The 21,701-nt window shown below is 33.6% G+C and overlaps 1 protein-coding gene across 3 annotated transcripts in view; it reads right to left on the bottom strand.

Moving 5' to 3' along the window:
- Positions 1-2,521: 2,521 nt before the first annotated feature.
- Positions 2,522-21,701, bottom strand: part of LOC114339637 (sex-lethal homolog) — a 148,570-nt gene continuing 129,390 nt past the window's right edge. For all 3 annotated transcript variants that reach the window (XM_050646928.1, XM_028290290.2, XM_028290291.2), the window contains 2 exons: positions 20,483-20,640; positions 2,522-6,428 (listed from right to left, as the gene is read on the bottom strand). In XM_050646928.1, coding sequence (XP_050502885.1) covers positions 5,938-6,428; positions 20,483-20,640 — 649 coding nt within the window. In that variant the 3' untranslated portion in view covers positions 2,522-5,937. The remainder of the gene's footprint in view (positions 6,429-20,482; positions 20,641-21,701) is intronic.

Here is a 21,701-nt window from a genome sequence, read left to right as displayed (position 1 = left end):
TGGTAAGCGGGGGTTTTTTGGGACAAGAAATCTAAATTCGCTATCAAAAATGATGTATTAACCAGAGGGCGACACATACGCCATTCAGCGTTCATTTAGTACGTTCAATTTTTTATTACCCACTCTACATACTTCTTGAACCAAAACTTTTATTTTCTTAATATTTTTACTTAAAAATGGTATACTACATTCATCTCGTTGAACTCAACAGATTCCAGATAAACGCATTTTAAATCTGCCAAATCTAAACATAATTTTTTGCATATCATTGTAGTTACACTCGAAAAATAACTTACAACCATAAAAATTTCCAAAAATGTATCGCAAATTTCGTCAAATGCAGTGGCGGCTCGTACCACTTTAAGAAGGTAGTGCCACAACTCGGGCAGCCGCTAAAATTTTTAGTGACGGATTCACGATATTGTCAAAAAAACAAAAACTAAAAAACAATATGCGCGGATACTTTTATCTTGTGTACATATCTTAAGTTTATTGATCTGAGGTGCCAAGCAATTGTCCAACATTGATCAAAACAGTTCCGTAAATTAATTAATAATAAAAACCTCTTAACCTACCACCAGCATTTACTGCTGATAGTGCTTGAAAATTGTTATTAAGATTTAGTCTCTATTTACCAATTTATAAAAATAATACTATTTCATTGTTTACACACATGCACAAATTTTTGTAATGTCACTTTTAAAGTTTACGCTATATGAAGTTCATTCTTCTATTTTTTGGTTGCAAAGTTTTCAATGACTTTATAATTAAAATTATCAATACAATTTACAAAATGCTTTTCTGCAGATAGCATACCTACAGCACTAGGCTTCGATGTAAACATCGAAAAACAGCGTTCTGCTTGAGATGTTGATATAGGAATGGTAACTAAAATACTTAAAAGTTTAATAGTTTCTTCAAATGTGCTTTTTAAACCTTCCCTCTACAATAAAATCGATAGCGAAACAGCCCCAGAGGTAGTACTTAATTCGTCTCGCTAATACAGTACCTACTTCTAATTCAGTTTTAAACCGAGTTTTGCTTAAAAATTAAAATTGTCTCCATGGTTCATTAAGAAATGATTCGGAGAATTGATGCTTATAAGCAGAAAACTTCTCCGACATAAATAAATTAGAAGCAACTAAATGTCCGGAGAAGGTAGACTTTTGAAAGATCTGGTACTTTGAATAATATGAACCTTTAAGTCGTTGTCTAATTCGGCGCTAAAATTGACCAGCTCCTTAAATATGCCTCTATTTTCTGAATTTTCTTTTTCGTCGTGACCTCTTAAAGCTAACTCGAAAGCTCCACAACACCTTATAACATTTGTAGTTTTTTTTCTAGCGAAAAACCACCAAAAAAATTTTTAAAATACTAATCTTTATTGTAAATTAATAAATTAAACTTAATAAATAATCAAAATATTATCAAAATACCCACGATCATGATGCACTAAAAGTTTAATTATAAATACAAAAACTTTTTAACAGAAAATATACATAATGAAAGCGACAAACCAGCACGTAAAGAAACTCAAAATAAATAGACCTGGCTTCATACCCTCGTGCCTGGCACAGAGATTCTAATGTTAAGGTATACTAATAGTCCAATATAGCTCTTTCTCTGTCACTTACATATAATGCTCGTAAAATCTTTCTCTCTTTACTCGTGCCAGTACTGACTTCGGCGCGAAGGAGATTCTCCTGTCGAATACTCTCCGCTGTCGGCAGGGATTGTATTGCGCCCATAGTTGCCATATTTTATATAATTTATGAAGATCAAAAGAAATACACACAAAAAAATTAGATAAATATGAGAACTGGCACAATTATTATGGTTTCAAGTTTATTTTTCGGGTGTACCTACAATGATATTATGCAAAAAATGATGTTGTATCGCATATTTAAAATGTGTTTATCTCGAAAACAGTCGAGTTTAGCGAGATGAATGTAGTATACCTTTTTTAAGTAAAAATATTAAGAGAATAAAAGTTTCGATTCAAAAAGTATGTAGAGTGGGGGATAAAAAATTGAACGTATCAAATTAGCGCTGAAAAGTATGTGGCGCCCTCTGGGTAATACATCATTTTTGATGGTAAATTTAGATTTCTCATCCCAAAAAACCCCCGCTTACCAAACTTCGTGTTGTTATCCCATGCCTGTCAGGAAATAAATAAAATAATAAGAATAAATAAAATAAAAGTTTAACTTTGACACCCTGTATTTCGGTTATTATCAACTTTCGTACTAAGGTAAGTTAGCTAAGTCGGCCTATTTTAAGCTCAAGAATCTTAGGTTAAGCTATGGCCCATTATTTACCAAACACCCTGTATACCGACGCTGGTAGCGGTGGAGGGGATACCGGCAAAAAAAACAAAAAACATGAAAAAATTCTATATTTTAAATTACAACTTTCCCGCAGTCAGGCGTACTCATTTTCCTCAAAAATTATTTTTACATAAATATGCATATACTGACTCTGGTGGCGGTGGAGGGAATACCAGCAAAAAAAAACAAACAAAAACATGAAAAAATTCTATATTCTAAATTACAACTTTCTCGCAGTCAGGCGTCCTCATTTTCCTAAAAAAAAAATTTTTACAAATATACCGACGCTTCACCTTAAATACAACCCGCTTATACTCTACCAGGACTGCAGCAATTTTCGTGGTGCCTTCGAGCCAGTGGTGTTCTAGTTTTCCTCCCAGTAATCTAGTTTACTAGATATAGTAAAACCTTTGTAATTATTATCAACTTTTAATAAATATTTGTTGTAGTACTGGCCCTGCCGCATACTTATGCTTGTAGAAATTTATAATTTTTATTTCAAATCGAGTCCGCATCGTTCCACACGAGAAAAGAGATGAACGAATTAATAAAAACGCAACACATTCAGAAGGAAACATGGGTAGACTACTTCCGATCTCCATTTGCTAAAGATGACGATAATGAACCACCAACACCTGAAGTTACGACTAACGAAGAAATAAACATCGAGGAGGGCGAGGTAAAGGAAGTGGAAGAAAAAAAAATAACCAGGAGACAGGAGAGGACAAAATATCGAACGAACTCCTAAAGTACGGAGGACAAGGTCTGACTAAACAACTATTAAAACTACTACAAAAAATAATAATAAAAAAAACCAGAATACCACAATAATAGAGATCAAGCATTCTAATACCTCTCTTCAAAAAAGGAGACAAATCGGACCCAGATAATTACAGAGGAACTAACTTATTAAGCACAACATTAAACTTAACAACCAAAGTTATAACAAACAAACTGAATGACATTATAACAGAATAACAAAAGGGTTTTTCTTCAACAGGTCGGGAAGATCATGCACTGACGCTATATTTATAATGAGGCAAGTTCAAGAGGACATCATTAGAATACAACAAACCGGCACATTTATGTTTCGTGGACCTTAAAAAAGCATTTGACAGTGTCAAATTAAAGGACGTTGTCCATTTGTTACAGTCAAGACAGGTACCTCTAGGAATAATTAAAACGATCGAAAATATCTACGAAAACAACACAATAAAAGTAAAAGTAGAAGATGAACTAACTGACCCAATTGAAGCTGGGAATGGAATGGACGCAACATAAGTAGAAGATCAAGGGACTAAAGTAAATAGAGCCGCATGTTTCCTGAATGATACAATATGGAGAAATAAAAATATCGGAAAAGAAATGAAAGGCAGAATTTACAAAACAGTCATCAGACCAATAATGGCATATGCGGCAGAAACACGACCTGACACAGAGAGGACAAAAAGGTTGCTCGAAACAGATGAGATGAAAACCCTTCGAAAAATCGATGGTAAGACTCTATATGGGGCAGAGCTAGAAGTACAGATATACGACGGAGATGCAAGTGAACATTAATAACTGGGTAAGAAACAGAAGAGTAGAATGGAATGACCACATACGCCCAATAACAACAAATAGAGTAGTAAAGACGGCAAGAGACGGTTCCCCAATAGAAAGACGATCAGTTGGAAGACCACGAAAACGATGGAACAACTTTCTGGAGGCACATTGAAAAAACAGACAGTAATGTCTACATAAAAAGAAGAAGAACTAGAGTCCACTTGCTAATGTCTTTTGTATTTTGCAATATAAATACTCGAGTCGAATGAGACTGATCATATAAACGCAGACCCTCTTTCTGATGCCATCAGATGTTATATAGAGGTCATCGCATGTGTACTAAACAACAGTTGGTACCTACGTAATTTTGATCGGCTGAAATACGCACCAAATTTACACTACGAGTTATATCGTAGTAGGTCTTGGAAACGACTTTTTGTTTGTTATTAGTATTTGGACAATAAAATATGTTAATAGATACTTTCCATCCATCCAATGGCACTACAGCCTAAACCAGGCCCTGGGCTCCTTCAGCAAGCTTCTCCAATAATTTCGATTTGCTGATGTTCTTTTCCATGAACGCGTGTTTATGAGGTTATTGGCATCCTCATCTAGACATCGTCTTCCAACAGGTATTTTTCCTTGAATTTAGCAATTATCTGGTATTCTTAGACATGCGGACCACGTGCTCTGCCCACCGTATACTCTGCAGTTTAGTGTATTGTGCTATAACGAAGACACCTAACACACCACGCTTATGCAGATATTGACACTTGATATTTGGTGCTGAGTAAACTCAGTAAATTTCACTGAGAGGTTGAAGTCTTCAATAAGAATATTTGTGAAGATTTTGTATCCCGAACAAAGTAAAGAGATGCCGCTATAATTCTGACATAACAGTCTATCTCCTTTTTTAGGAATAGGGCAGATTATACTTTCTTCCATTGTTGGGGGATTTTTTCTTCTCTCCACATTTCTTGTATTAGCCGGTACATCTGTTGTGTCAAATTTTTTCCTCCTTGCTTGAATACTTCTGCCGGTATTTTATCTATTCCCGGCGCTTTATGGCTTTTTGTATTTGAATTGCCGTTAGAACCTCCTCTAGCGTTAGAGGTCTAGTTAATTTATTCTCTTCTCCATCTTTCCTAAGTTCTTGTTGTTGTACTTCCTGTTGTGCCTGCTGCTGCCGTTGTTGTTGTAGTGGTGGTTGTATCCTTTCGTTTAATAATTCCTTAAAATACATCATCCTATAATGATGATAGATACTTTACTTAGCTCAAAAACTGAGGTAGGCAATACCTACCAAAAAGCCCCTGGCACTGAATGGGCTAAGCAATTTAGACTAATTTTAAAAAAGTAAATCTTAATTGAGTTTACAAAAAATTATTAACAAAAATGTGATTCAGTATTACGTGCTTTATACAATTGTGCTCCCTAAAAGTTTTTGTTTTGTGATATTTAGAAGATAACGTCAGTCAGGTAGTTAAATATTGTATGTACTTAAGAGCACTTGTCAACATTGACAATAGCATTACTGCAGAATTTGTATGGCTCACAGGTGCTATTTTGGGCACAATTCCTTTTCAAATTTGCAAATTTATCAAGAAATACAAGTGTGAAGCTTTACAAAACAATAATACGCCTAATCCTAACATACGAATCTAAGATGATTTTGAAAACTGGTTAGAATGCTTTGAGAGGAAGGTAGAGAGAAGAATTTACGGAGCGGCGAATGACGGTGGCGTGTAGAACTGTACAGAATATACTAGGAACACATTAAAATAGGACGTCTGAGGTGGGTATGACATGTAATGCGAATGAAGTAAAATGATCCAGCAAGAAAACTACTCCTTGATAGACCGATCCATTAGGCAGAGACCAAGAGCAGAACCTAGAAAAAGATTCATTCATTCATTCATCGAGGAAGATATGAGAAGCATGGGAGTAAGTGCGCGTCGGAGGAAGACGAGGGATAGCGAAGACTGAACGAGTATTATTAAGGAAACTATGAACCTCGAAGGGTGCTTAAGTCAGGGTGACGACGATAGACAGACATATTAAAAAGTTAATCTGATATACGCGATTCTTCATCTTTAAGTAATTCCACAAATTTAAACTGTAACTTAGTTCTGTTTCCAGCGGGCAATCTACGTAAGCCTTCTCCCAACAGTTGCAAAAAATCATCAACGCCGTCAGGTGAAGGTGGCTGGTAATCCATTTTTAATTTTTTTCCTAAAGGACTTCCTGTATGCCTTCGACTAGATCCACATAGAGCAACATTTTCAAACTCATCCAAAAATCTCATTTGATAGTAATACGGAAATGATCTCTTATCTCTTATATAGCCTTCTTTAAGATTAGACCACATGTTAGTTAGAAAACCTATCGAATATTTATTCTTAAATACACGATAGATCTGCTCCCAAAGATTGTCAATTTGCATTTTCGTCGAGTGAATTGATAAGTCCCAGAGGGGTCTTCTATATGACACTTCAGTAATAAGAATTTCTTCTAAGTCAGGACCTTCGTCTCCAAATGAAAATGATTCTTCAGATTCTAAAATAAAATGCGCAATATTTCAATTACTAGTTTGTACACAAAAATCTCAATATCTGAAGGGTTGCATCGAACAATTTTAAGAGTAATAAATTTACCACTATTTAATTATTTAACAAAAACTGTACAGATTTTATCTATGTATGAATAAAAAGAATAATAAAAAGAAAGAAACCAGTAATACAAAGAACGAAGAAGTTGTTGAAATATGAGAAAAGAAATTATGATATAATTTATTAAACATGTATTTAAACATAATATTTAAAATAATAAGATGGCTTTATGATTAATCGAGATATTTGCACAAATTAATAAATATATAAATATACAAAATAATACAAACATACAAATTAATAAATATGAATTAAAAAAAACAGTAACAAAGTTTAGCACGAGCTGATGGAAATACATTAAGAGGAAACAGTAGCGATCAACAGGTAGCGAAAACGCGTTCCAAGATTGCGGCTGTAATACAGAGCCCAATTTGAAAAGTATATTAATATGTGGAAATTACTCTGTAATTAAATACAATATTAAAAAAACGAGCCTGTACCGCCATTAATAAGAACAAAAAAATACACTTTCTTCAAATAAACTTTTTTATCCGATGCCTAGATTTTGTGTCATTTTGGAACTACTAATGAAATAAAAAATTTTAGTAGTTCCAAAATGACACAAAATCTAGGCATCGGATAAAAAAGTTTATTAGAAGAAAGTGTATTTTTTTGTTCTTCTTAATGGCGGTACAGGCTCGTTTTTTAAATATTGTATTTAATTACAAAGTAATTTCCACATATTAATATATTTTTCAAATTGGGCTCTGTACCGCCATTCTTTATTATATACGAATACGTGTGCCAAATATCTCGAAAAAATATTCAAAATTACAGCCGCAATCTTGGAACGCGTTTTGGCTACCTGTTGATCGCTACTGTATCACCTTAAAAGCAAAATAATTTTGGGATATATTAAAAACTAAGAAACAAAGTATAGGCGCCAAATAGAGGTCACCGTGTCATTTTCAATTCTGATGGACAAACTCAACGGTTTCTTATGGATTTTGGGCTGCTGATTACGAATTTCGAGGGGGATTTCGATCCGAGTGGTCAAAAAATTTTTATAAACAATTTAATTGTTTATAAGGCTCTGGCTCATAAACTAAGAGATAAAAAAAATGTTTCAAATAAAATTTGTTCCCTAATAAAAAACGAGGAAACAACCGTTTACTAAACTTAAATTCGACAATTAGAACTCAAGATATTGTAAAATTAGTGCACAATGCAAATTGCAAAATAAGTATTTTTCGAAGCTTTACTGATCGTAACTCGGCTTCTACGCATGCAAATGAGCCTTATAAGGTGTCCTTTTAAAGCTTAATTAAGAGGCTTCCAAACAAAGTTTGTTAAATTATTTGATCTTCATTTGTTTTAAAGTTATACCCGTTTGAAGTTATAATTTTCTTAAAAAAATTGTACATTAATTTGTTTATAATGGTTTCAAGCAAACTTGAGCTATAAACATTTATACTTTAATTAACAATAATGATAAAACAACTCAAAAGAAACAATTTGAGCTTACGAAAATGTTCGTAAGTTTATTTTTGGCTAAGATGTCGATATTTTAATGGCGCGCTATGAGGCGCAAGAGTGGCTCACAGTCAAGTAAGTATGTATTCTTTGACGCTTTATCGATCGTAACTCGGCTTCTACGCATGAAAATGAGCCAATATGTGATATCCATATAAAAATGGATCGAGTTCTTTTGCAGCATCATCATTGCATATAAAACGAGCATTTATGATGTGGCGGCATACACACAATTGACGGGCCTTGATGATGCTGCAAAAGAACTAGATCCACTTTATATGGATATCATATAGATAATTAGACTCTCAAGCCTCAAAAAGTTTTAGTTTTACTGCCTACAAGAACAGACTTGTACCACCATGTAACTGTTAAAATTTCGCTAAGAACTTATGCAGATGTAAAAAAGCTGATATTCCCTGTATATCTCATGCATGAAAAAAAATGTTTGTAAAAATAGTATTAATAAATAATATCAACTTACTTTTTAGTTATACTTCTGAAACATTAGTTTTTAATGTTTTTTTCTCATTTAGTGCAAATATAGAAGACAATGTAAATTGAATGAAAGGTGATACGAGGTACAGTATGATGATTTAATTATAAGAATTATATGATAAAATTTTATTAGGATCACCAAATATGAAAAATGAAGATAACGTATGTATACATAGAAATTATAATTTGCATCGAGAAGTTAGCGCGTGAACCTTTACGCGGTGAGCCGATCTTGCGCCTCATAGCGCGCGCCATTAAAATATCGACATCTTGGCCAAACATAAACTTATGAACATTTTCATAACCTCAAATTGTTCCTTTTGAGTTTTTCTATCATTATTGTTCATTAAAGTATAAATGTTTATAGCTCAAATTTGCTTGAAACCCTTATAAACAAATGAATGTACAATATTTTTAAGAAAATTGTAACTTCAAACGGGTATAACTTTAAAACAAATGAAAATCAAGTAATTTAACAAACTTTGTTTGGAAGCCTGTTAATTAAGCTTTAAAACGACATCTTCTAAGACTTATTTGCTTGCGTAGAAGCCGAGTTACGATCGATAAAGCTTCGAAAAATACTTATTTTGCAATTTGCATTGTGCACTAATTTTACAATATCTTGAGTTCTAATTGTTAGATTTAAGTTTAGTAAACGGTTTTTTCTTCGTTTTTTATTAAGGAACAAATTTTATTTAAAACTTTTTTTTATCTCTTTTAGTTTATGAGCCAGAGCCTTATAAACAATTTATAAACAATTAAATTGTTTATAACAATTTTTTGACCACTCGGATCGAAATCCCCCCTCGAAATTCGTAATCAGCAGCCAAAAATCCATAAGAAACCGTTGAGTTTGTCCATCAGAATTGAATATGACACGGTGACCCCTCTGGCGCCTAGACTATAATGGATTTCAGAGCAATAAGTGTCACATACATCAAAATGTATGAAAATAAATGTATGAAAAAAATAAAATAAAAACAGAGAAAATAAACAATAAATGAGCAGAAGACATAGCAAAAACTACAAACGGCCACAACTGAAGGTGTAGAAACTGTCATAGGTAACAACAATAGGCAATAGGACAAAGGCAAAAAAGTGAATAAGAAACAAGCATGGATGACATGGATACAAATTGTATCAGATGAAAAACTATAAAGGAATACAAAAGGAAAAAACAGGAAGCGACAATACTATACAGTGATGCGCGCTAATAACCGGCAAAATAATGAAAAAGATGGAAAACATTATAAAACTGTCATTGTGACAGGAAAATTTTATAAAATACTCCTGTCACAGACGTCTAAATGTGGGAAACTAAACTTACGTGCATAGAAATCGGCCCACTTAAAAATTTGGTCATATTTGATGTCTCATAGTTCCTAAACCTGGTGGCCGATTTAAGTGATCTAAGTATAAATTTTCATTGTATACCAGGTGTACCAATCAAACTGTGTTTTTTTCTCAAAGTTCGCATCACCCTGTGGAATATTCTAGCATTTATAAAATACTGAGATTAAAACCCAACTATAGCCTCAGGTTTTCTTAACATTCTGTTTTTTGATTCATTCATTTAAGTTGGATAATAAAAAGTTAGGTACTTTAACAACTAGACATGTTCTTCATCAATACTAGTATGGTATAGTTAGACCCAAACCCAGACATCCAAAGTGAAAGTTATCCTCCAACACCAAATTGTTCTATATGGTCCACATAATGTTCAGGGGTTCAATAAAGCGTCGGGTTTGGGGGGAGGGGGGGAGAGGGGGAGAAATCTGCAAATTCATAGTTTTTTACGTTTTTCGTCAATATTTCTAAAACTAAGCGATTTAGCATGAACAATCCTCTACACAAAATTGTTCTACATTAAATTTGAAACAAAAAAGGCCCTATGCATAACTCTACTAAAATGAACGGTTCCAAAGTTACGGAGGTAGTATAGTATAATTGGTCCAAAAAAAGGCATAACCCAGACATCCAAAGTAAAAGTTTTCCTTCAACACCAAATTGTTCTATATGGTCCACATATTGTTCAGCAAAAAGTTACACCATTTTGAGCGTCCGGTTTGGGGGGGGGGGGAGATGGGGGAGAAGCCGGTAAATTTGTAGTTTTTTCAAGTTTTTCGTCAATATTTCTAAAATTATGCTTTAGCGTAAGGAATGTTCTATAGAAAAATATTCTACATAAAATTTAAAACAAAAAAGGTTCTATGCATAATTGTTATAAAATCAACGGTTCCAGAGTTACGGAGGGTGAAAAGTGGAGGTTTTCGATACTTTTTATATTTACCGATTTCTCTCCCCTCTCCCCCCCAAACCCGACGCTCAAAATGGTGTGACTTTTTTCTGAACATTATGTGGACCATATAGAACAATTTAGTGTTGGAGGATAACTTTCACTTTGGATGTCTGGGTTTTTGGTATAGTTATATCATAAATATTGCCTAATAAATATAAAAAGTATCGAAAACTTCGACTTTTCACCCTCTGTAACTCTGGAACCGTTGATTTTATAACAATTATGTATACAACATATTTTGTTTTAAATTTCATGTATAACATTTTTGTATATAACATTGTTTACGACAAAGCATAGTTTTAGAAATATTGACGAAAAACTTAAAAAAACTACTAATTTACCAGCTTCTCTCCCATCTCCCTCCCAAATCGGACGCTCAAAGTGGTATAACTTTTTACTGAACAATATGTGAACCATATAGAACATTTTGGTGTTGGAGGAAAACTTTTACTTTGGATGTTTTGGTTAGGCCTTTTTTTGGACCAGTTATACTATACTACCTCCGTAACTTTGGAACCATTCATTTTAGAAAGATTATGCATAGGGCCTTTTTTATTTCAAATTTAATGTAGAACAATTCTGTAGAGGTTTGTTCATGCTAAACCGCATAGTTTTAGAAATATTGGCGAAAAACTTAAAAAACTACGAATTTACCGATTTCTCCCCCTTCTCCCCCCCAAACCCGACGCTCAAAATGGTGTGACTTTTTTCTGGACATTGTGTGGACCATATAGAACAATTTGGTGTTGAAGGATAACTTTCTCTTTGGATGTCTGGGTTATGTCATCTTTTGGATCAACTATACTATACTATACACGGTGTGTCTAAATAAGTGTGACAAACTTTAAGGGGTAATTTTGCATGAAAAAATAATGACAGTTGGCTTTATAAACGTATGTCCGCAAATGTTTCGTTTTCGAGATACGGGATGTTGAATTTTCTCTTACAAACTGACGATTTATTTTATTGCTTTAAAACCAGTTGAGATAATATGCCAATGAAATTTGGTGGGTTTTAAGACGTAGTTATTGCACATTTTTGACATACAATTAAGAATTTAATATTCACCATTAGCGCGCGTACGTGTAATATGACCAATCATATTACCCGTATGCACGCTAATGGTGAATATAAAATACTTAATTTTATGCAAAACAATCCGCAATAAATATCTCTTAGAACCTACCAAATTTCATTTGCATATCTCAACTGGTTTTAAAGCAATAAATAAATCGTCAGATTGGAAGAAAAAATTCAACATCCCGTATCTCGGAAACGAAACATTTGCGGACATACGTTTGTAAAGCCAACTGTCATTATTTTTTAATGCAGAATTACCCCTTAAAGTTTGCCGCACTTATTTAGAAACACCGTGTATCGATAAAGAACATGTCTAGTTGTTAAAGTACCTAACTTTTTTATTATTCAATATAAACGAATAAATCAAAAAACATAATGTTAAGAAAACCTGAGGCTATAGTTGTTTTTTAATTTCAGTATTTTATAAATGCTAGAATATTCCACAGAGTGATGCGAACTTTGAGAAAAAAACACAGTTTGAGTGGTACACCCGGTGGACAATTAAGATTTACCTGTTTTGCAACAATAACATTACAATGGTATTGCTTAAGAATCAGGCTATAACATGTTCAAAAAATCACCTAAATCAGCCAACAGGTTTAGGAAATATGAGACATCAAAAATGACCAAATTTTATGTACGTAATTTTATGTAAGGTAATGTTATTTTATACGTTTATATCGACAATTTCCACCTCTATTAGTTTCATCTCTTTTTATTTCACAATGTATTATGTTTTCCATCTTTTGGGTTATTTTTCCGGTTATTAGCGCTCTCATCGGTGTATATTGGGCTTGTTCAATTGAAACGTATCTTTGATCCAGAAAAAAATTATCGGTAAACATAAGTACAATTAATTACTACTACATATATTTAAGGCACATAGCCCATTGTTTCACCAACCGATGCATACTCTGTTTAAAGAATTCTTGTAGCTGTAGGTTGAAGAATTCTTTTAAGGCATTTTGTATTTCTTCGTCCATTTAAAAACGATTACCTTTTAACGCCATTTTCAGTGGCCCAAAGATGTGAAAATCGTAGAGCGATAAATCGGAACTATAGCGTGGATACTCTAATATCCTCTATTTCTTTCGTTGTATTTTTTCACTTCTTCGGCGACATAAGGCCGAGCGTTGTCGTGCAGAGGAATGTCAAGCTTTTCTGGTCGTTTTGGTTATATTGCTTGATTAACCTTGTTTAAAGTTTCATTATACAGGTTTTCGTTAATATACACTCTAGGTTCCGTTAACTCAATGAGCAAGGGTCCATCATGGTTGAAAAAACGTGTTAACATGACCTTGCCCGCAGAAGGTTGAAATTAGTATGACCGCGTGCTGATTATATTTGGACGGATTGTTAACAACAAACGCCATTTTGAAGTCACTATACTTAAAATAGCAGTCACAATACAAAATGATAGAAACTGATTAGTGTGACGTGTACAAACATATCTAACATTTCAGATCGTCAGTTGAGTGCTTACAACTGTTTCCAAGGCTAACCTGACCAAAGTTATGTTTCATTTGACCGAGCTTATACAAAAAAATCAGAATGATTACGAATATGTTAAAAATAATGTAACAACAATAAATAACAGCAAGACCTAAAAATCAGAAAATAAAACTGGGGAAATACAAGGAATCCACATAAAAGGAATTTATTGAAACCTGAAATCCCGAAAAACCATAGCCATATGAAAAACTATATGCTAATGCTTTTGCATATTTTACTAATGCTTATGGGACACCCACATTACAATATTCATTATTTAAACCTCAAAGTTGTTCTATGCAACTATTCATTAAGAAAAAAAATATATTACATAAAAAAAATTAAAAAAAAAACAAAAAAGTGACAAAAACTAAAAAAATAACAGGTTCGTTTCCGGTATAATTACCATCACCATAGTTAAATTCTGGTACTACCCACAAACAGTCCAAACTTTTTAAAGTTTTTTACAAACACCTGTCCAATTTTTGCGTGCCATGTTTTATATTTTTCACAAGTTGGTCCTTCAGAATGTCAACTTCATTTCACAGTCAACTTTGTGAAATAGCAATAGCAGTGAAAATAGTGAAAAAAGGCAATACTTTGCAAACGGTCTGTTAAAAAGATATTGATTAATTATATTGTATGCTAACTTTTGTGCTCGATAAAAGACTTAAAGAAACTACAGTAATTTATTTAAAACTCAGAGGAAGCAATTTAGATTCGTGAAAAAAATAAAGGTTGATACATAACTCACAAAATTAGTTTTAGTAAGCAGCTGCTTTCTTCTCATTTAAAATACTTTAAATTTTTCTCTACAATGAACATTATCTATTTATTGAAATAAATATAATAGTAGGGGAGGAATGTATGCTAAATTTGTAGTTACTCGAGCGTTATGGGGACCTGTTAGGTTGTGAAGATTAGGTCCTAAAGCCAAAAAAAGTTAAGTAAAGTTTTCCATAAAGTGGAGGACTTTTCATTTTTTAAATTAATTTTTCATCTCCAACAATCGTTTTTTCCGATTACAGCGCCATCTATCTAGAATTCAAAAAAATGTCTCGAATAAAAGTTACTTATTTTTACATAAAGAATCCGAATCTGCAATAAAAAATGGGGGTTCCTATTTTAGATGTTAAAGTAGCCCCCCACCCCACCTCCGTGAGGGGTCGTGTTTGGTGCCATTTGTTCAAAAAAATAAAAAATGAATATGTACGTGTATTTGTCAGTTTTTCGATCTGATGTTCATTTCGCAATTTATCGCGGGGTTCCTGTTTGGTATCATTCGATAGATTTTCGAAAAATATTGAAAACGATTTTTTAGTTTTTCGATTTGACGTTTATTTCTCGAAATATTCGCTTTTTTCTTGTGAAACTTTGTGACTCACCCGTTTCCTTCGCCCCGCTCAAACTGTCACATTTTTGAAATATACACTGTTCTGCACGTACTTAACTTATCTTAATCTGACGATTGCGAGTGTTTCTAAGGAAAGATTTTTTCGGACCCCCCTTATCGAGTTCCCCTGTGTTAAGATCCATTATATGGTAGGGGTACATTTACAAGGTACAAGATTTCTCCCCATATGACAATCTAATTTGACGCGCTCGAGTAACTGCAAAAATCTCCACTTGGGCTCCCCTAGCATAAGATATTTCAAATTTACACAAACAGGAGAAGGAGGAGATCATTCAATACCTAATCTACCAATCCACCAAAATGAGTTGGAGCTCCGTCTTGCTGAAATCAGATCTCATTAAAACGCTGTAAACTTGTTTTTCACGACAAGTACAATTTATTTCATTTCTAAGTAGCAAGTCGTAAATACCGCTTATTAAATTTCCTTCTATAAAAAGGCCCAATTATCTGAGTATCCACTATGCCCGACCATACAAATTTAGTTTTTGTGGTCTGAGTATAGTTTTCACGTATCCATGTGTGGATTTACGTCACTCGAATACCTTAAAGTTTGGCGATTTACTTTCCCAAACAGTCTAATTGTACATTCTTTCACGGTTTTTGCTCTAAATTTTAAACAACCCCTTGGATTGACATGAAATTTGGCATACGCATAGCTTACATGTCAAAGAAAAAAAGTGATATTGTGCCGATGTGTGCTTTTGCCCTGGGGGTGAAAAAATATATGCAAAATAAGTACGGAAATGGATAAACTGACTAATTTTAAGTTTTTTATTTTTTATAAAACAAAAATGAAGCTTTTTTTAAACACTTTAAATAAGTTGTAATGAATTTTCTCCGAAATGTGCTTCATTTTTGGTTATTTCACGTTAAAGTATTCCATTTGGAATTTGACGAATATGAACCTATTTTTCATTAGATATAACTCCGTTTCTACTAGGTATAGAGACGTGGTATATACACCATTTTTTAAAAAAATTTACAGGCTATATTTTTGCCAAGAATGTTTTTTTCGACAAAATACTTATTTTTTGAGTTATTTGCGAAAAACCGTCTAAGAGCGCGGTTATTTTGTTGAAAAAATAAATATATTCACTGGCAAATAACTCGAAAAGTATTGACTTAATGAAAAAACTCTATGGAACAAAAGTTACTTAAAATCAGTCAGTTTATCCATTTCCGGACTTACTTTGAACGTATATTTTTTCACCTCCAAGAGGGGGTGAAAACCACCCCAGGGCAAAAGCACACATCGGCACAATATCACTTTTTTTCTTTGACTTGTTAGCTATGTGTGTGCCAAATTTCATGTCAATCCAAGAGGTTCTTTAAAATTTAGAGGTTTTGCAATATTTTACCGTTAAAGAACGTACTATAAATATTGCTTCGTCGGCAAAACATATCCCGTTAATGAAGTTCTCGTAAGCTACAATTTTATTCATAATTACCTCACTAAACTGTAATCTATGGTAGTAGTCATCTTCATTTAATTCTTGCAACAACTGGATTTTGTATGGTTTAAACGAATTCTTATGCCATATACGCATTAAATCTAAAGTTTTATTGTTATTTATAATAGTCCAGTTTTCTCAAAGCGCTTTACAATTTTTTGTACCGTCGCCTTATGAATAAGAGAATGGTTTGGAAAAGTATCGTTGAACCAGTTGGCTACTTCACTATACGATCTATTTCTATCGACGTAGCCTGTATCCGCATCATGTAATTCTATTGAATTACATGATGCGGAAGCTAATAGAAAAATATAACAAATGGGGTCTCGAAGTCAACGTTAAGAAAACTCAAGGCATGTGTGTTGGAGAGACAAAGCAGTCCATTACATTAGACGATGGGGTCAAAATTAAACACTGTGATAAATACATCTGAGCATGAAGATAACTCAAGATGGAACACTCGATGCTGCTATAAGACAGAAACATACAGGGTAGAAAATCATCATATTATCCATGATACCATGAACAGCATTCTGTGGGACCAAACAATATCTAAAGCGAACAAACAGCTCATATACAATACCATACTTAAAAGTGTAATCACATATGGCAGTGAAGTTTGGCCAATGAAACAAAGAATAGAGAAATGTTACTTGGAACAGAAATGGACTCCTGGAGAAGAGCAGTAGGCAAATCAAGAAGAGATCGGATACCAAATGAGAGAATACGAGAAATGATGGGAGTCACGCATACAATAATTATTGATGACATAAAAACAAAAAAAAATATGGTACGGCCATGTACAGAGAATGCCAGATGACAGGATCCCCAATCAGATTTTGACGTGATACCACAAGGGAGAAGAAAAAAAAAGGAAGGCCGAGAAGACGCTGGAGGGAGGGAATTGAAAAAAACTAAAGGAAAGAGAAATCCCTCCAGATCCATGGATAAACAGAGAATAATGGCGGTTAGGAGTCGGAAGGCGTCGGAGAACGATGTAAACCGAAGTAGTAGTAAAATGTATTTTACAAAAGTTTTCAATAAACGTGAAGCTATAATGTATTTTTTTTTCGAAAAATTATTTTTGGTTGAATATTTTCACGGCCAACCTAATAAAATTTCACCTAATTGTTGTTGCAATTAATGTTTGGTTCAAAGAATCCCGAGTAACTCACAAATTAAAGCATTTAAGTATAGGGAAAGCAAACTCAGAAAATACCATTCCAAGTCTCGACCAATCCTGTAGATCAAAATTAAATATTACGCTATGTTAATAATTTTAACGTGATACCACATATTTAACCATAAATAATCAGCCAGTTGAAAGAGTTACGTCCTACAAATATTTAGGGGTTTGCTTCACTGATACTAATGACCAGACATGAGAAATCAAGAGACGAATTGAGATAGCGAGACAATCGTTTGTCAAAATGAAAAAGTTCCTATGCAGCCACATAAATATAAACTTAAGAACGAGAATGTTAAGGTGCTATGTTTTCTCCGTTCTGCTGTACGGCATGGAAGCTTGGACAATGAAAAAAATAAACATCAAAAACATTGAGGCATTCGAGATGTGGTGTTACAGGAGAATGTGGAAAATACCATGGACAGAAAGAGTAACAAATCAAGATGTTTTGCTGAAGATGGGGAAGGAATGCGAAGTCATAGAAACCATACAAACGAAAAAACTGGAGTATCTAGGCCACATAATGAGAGGAGAAAAGTACTCTCTGCTAAGACTCATAATCCAAGGAAAAATCTCGGGAAAGAGAAATGTGGGACGTAGGAGGATTTCCTGGTTGCGAAATTTAAGGGAGTGGTATGGGTGCAGTTCAATACAGTTGTTCAGAGCTGCAACCAACAAAGTTAAAATTGCTGTGATGGTAGCCAACCTCCGATAGGAGACGGTACTGCAAGAAGAAGAATAATTTTGAACAATAGTAGACTGTATTAAAAATAGTTTGTACATAAATAGATTTTTTGATGTCAAATCTTTACAATCCTATAGGCTGATAATGTTGCTACGAAATTAATAAAAAAAACATAATTATCTTTTAAACTACGTTGTATAACATTTCAAAACCTTATATTACAAAAAGGAGAACATCGAGGAGAGTCCAAAAATGTAAAAAATATACAGAATAATCCATTAAATAATGATAGTATTAGTAGTATTTTTACAGCTGAGATTATAGCCATCGAAAAAGCTCTAGAATGGATCAAAGAGAATAATATTGAAAAAGCTGTGATAATAACAGACTCCAGATCTGCAATATATGCAATTGAAAATACTGATTTTAGTTCATACAAATCAAAAATTTTATGTAATATAAAAAATAATTTGTCTAAAGTGGAAGTAGTATTTATATGGGCAAAAGGGCATGCCGGTATACTGGGTAATGAGAAAGTGGATGAGTTGGCCAAAGATGCAATAAAAAAAGGTGAGATACTAACTCACATCTTATCGACAGATGCAATAAATGACGTCAAAGTTAGAATAAATAAAATATGGAAAAAAGAATGGAAAAATATTACAAGCATGTCAAAAAATTTATATTTTTCTTTACATCAAGAACTTCCTCCGCCACCTGAATACATATTTAAATATAACCTGCCAAAGCAAGATATTTCTACTATCGTCAGATTAAAAACTCGACACGGGAAATATGAGGCACATCTGCACAAATTAGGAATAATTAATTCATCAGTATGTTTTTGTGATAATGTTTCGATTAGAGATTTAAACCATATTTTCTTGGAATGCAAAATTAACGAGAGATATATAAATCAATTATATTACAATTTACGACAAACACAAAAGTTCATTTTCCAATTAGTATAGAATATCTACTAAGTTGTCATAAAATGGAAATATTTAAATTACTCATAAACTACTTGAAAGAAAGAAATATAATCATTTAAGTGAAATACGTATAAATATAACAAAACTAATAAATTGAGGTAAAAATAAAATAAAAATATGTGGCTAACGGACTCGCATCCAAGCCATTTTTTCACACACACACACACACACACACACACACACACACACACACACACAATGATAAGTTTGTTTCAGCCTGCCAATATGGGTGGCTTAGTATACTTAAAAATATTTTCAAAGCAAGGTCCTATATTATTATATGCTCCAACTTTTACCTAAATCTATGTTTTCGTATCTCTTACGGTAAATGAGTACTTAAACTTCCTAGTCTAAAACTATTCTCCTATCTATTCTCAAACCACTAATATACAGGGTGTTAAAACTGAAAAATCGTGTTCCAAATTTTTTAAAAATCTATCGAATGACACCAAACACTACCGCCCCCACTCCATCCCCTGAAGGTGGAGTGGGGGCAACTTTAAAATATTAAATAGGAAACCCCATTTTTATTGCAGATTTTGATTCCTCATAAAATAATAAGTAACATTTATTCAAGACATTTTTTTCTAATTGTGGATAGATGGCGTTATTATCGGAAAAATCGATTTATTGTGATACCATAGGTCGGCATAGGTAAATTATAGATACATACGGTCTAATATCTTGAGAAATACACTTCCAAATGATAAATCAAAAACACATGTCAAATATTTTTCAAAAACCTATCGAATGGCACCAAACACGACCCTCCACTCCACCGCCTAGAGATGGGGTGTTACTTAGTTAAAAGCGTAATATTTTAAAGTTACCCCTCACCTCACCTCCAGGTGGTGGAGTGGGGGGTCGAGTTTGGTGTCATTCGATAGGTTTTTGAAAAATATTATACCGTGATTTTTGGTTTTTCATTTGGAAGTGTATTTCTTGAGATGTTATTAGACTGTTTCTATAATTTTTTTAGGTATCACGATAAATCGTTTTTTCCGATTATAGCGCCATCTATCCACAATTCGAAAAAATATCTTGAATAAAAGTTGTTTACTTTTACGTAAAGAAACCAAATCTGCAACAAAACTGGGGGTTTCTATTTAAGATTTAAAGTTACCCCCCACCTCACCTCCAGGGGTTGGAGTGGAGGTAGTGTTTAGTTTTATTCGACAGATTTTTGAAAAATATTTAACACGTATTTTTCAGTTTTCCGATCCTATGTTCATTTCGCGAATATTTGACCATCCCGCTACTTTTGGGACACCCTATATGTAATTTAACTGTTTACATGATACTCTACCCAAAAGAATAAAATAATTAAAAAAGCATATAAAAATAAAAGAAACTATTTTTATAATGTTAAATGTACCTCTATTAAAACCCATCGGATCCCACACGTCCACATACTGTGCCTTCTGTCTTCCATGATCTTCAGCTACTCTTACACTAAGAGGTAGCATCGAACCTGCCAACGTTGTTCCATGCAAGCCATTGATCGCCGCTTGTGCTTCTTCGCCCTTAGCAAATCTAAACGAATAGATACAAATGAGAACACAAGTGGATAAAGATATCTCGCAACTTCGTGTTTGTTTTTATCGTTTTTAATATGTATTAGTGGTATATTTCACGTAAAGTTCATATAGCCGGTTCGCTAAACTCAGACACAACTGGCTAATGATGTTAGTAGGTAACTTTTTTGTTTTTTGCCAATTTTACCAAAATTGGCAAAATTACTAATTTTTTAGTAATTATTAACCATTTAGTAATTATTTTTTTTTGCCAATTTTACCAAATTGGCAAAATTACTTGCCAGTAGTTGTGTGTCCGAGTTTAGCGAACCGACTATATCAAACCTTTCTTTTGGGGCTTCATTAATTTTGACGTCATATAGGATTTTAAGAATGTTTCAAATCATTGAATGACATTTTACTTAAATCTGACAGTTGCCAGAATTTAAGAGCGTATGCGCAAAATTTGGGGGGGGGGGTGACATCTCGGCGTCGCCGTTTCGGCGTGGCCATTTGGACGGCGAGCCAAGTTGATGTCAGCCGTTTCGGCGTCGGACTTAATTGGTGATGTTACAGATTACTTGTCAGTTCAATAATTAAAAAGTTGATTCAATTATAGCACCCAACAATTAATTTAAAACATGTACCTACCTAAACAAAATGAAAATTGTTTCGCGCGTTTGAAATTCCAAAGTTTGACAATGATTTGACATTAAACAGCTCCGTGAAACTAGTTCCACGAGAGGTCGTCATTGCGACATGACATCGCGAATTCACATACCCAAATCAAGGTATCGAGAGAAGTGAAACCTGAATCCGCTGAAATCATTTTTAAAGACCTGATTTTTGTGTCGTTAATCAGCAAATGTTCCTTCGGAGTAGACGTATTGACATGTGGCTAGGAGGTCCTCAGAAGAATGAAGAAAAACCAAGAGGTAGGTTTTTCTACTGATCACCATCAAATCTCGAAACTTACAATACTTCGGACACATTATGCGAAATGAATATCCAGATATGGCCTCCTACAAGCCATTATACAAGGAAACATATTTAGAAAGCGGGGTCCAGTAAGAAGAACAT

This window comes from Diabrotica virgifera, chromosome 3 (genome assembly GCF_917563875.1).
Source record: "Diabrotica virgifera virgifera chromosome 3, PGI_DIABVI_V3a".
NCBI classification, from domain to species: Eukaryota; Metazoa; Arthropoda; class Insecta; order Coleoptera; family Chrysomelidae; genus Diabrotica; species Diabrotica virgifera.
Note: the sequence above shows the minus strand (reverse complement) of the source record. Positions and strands in the feature narration are given on the sequence as shown.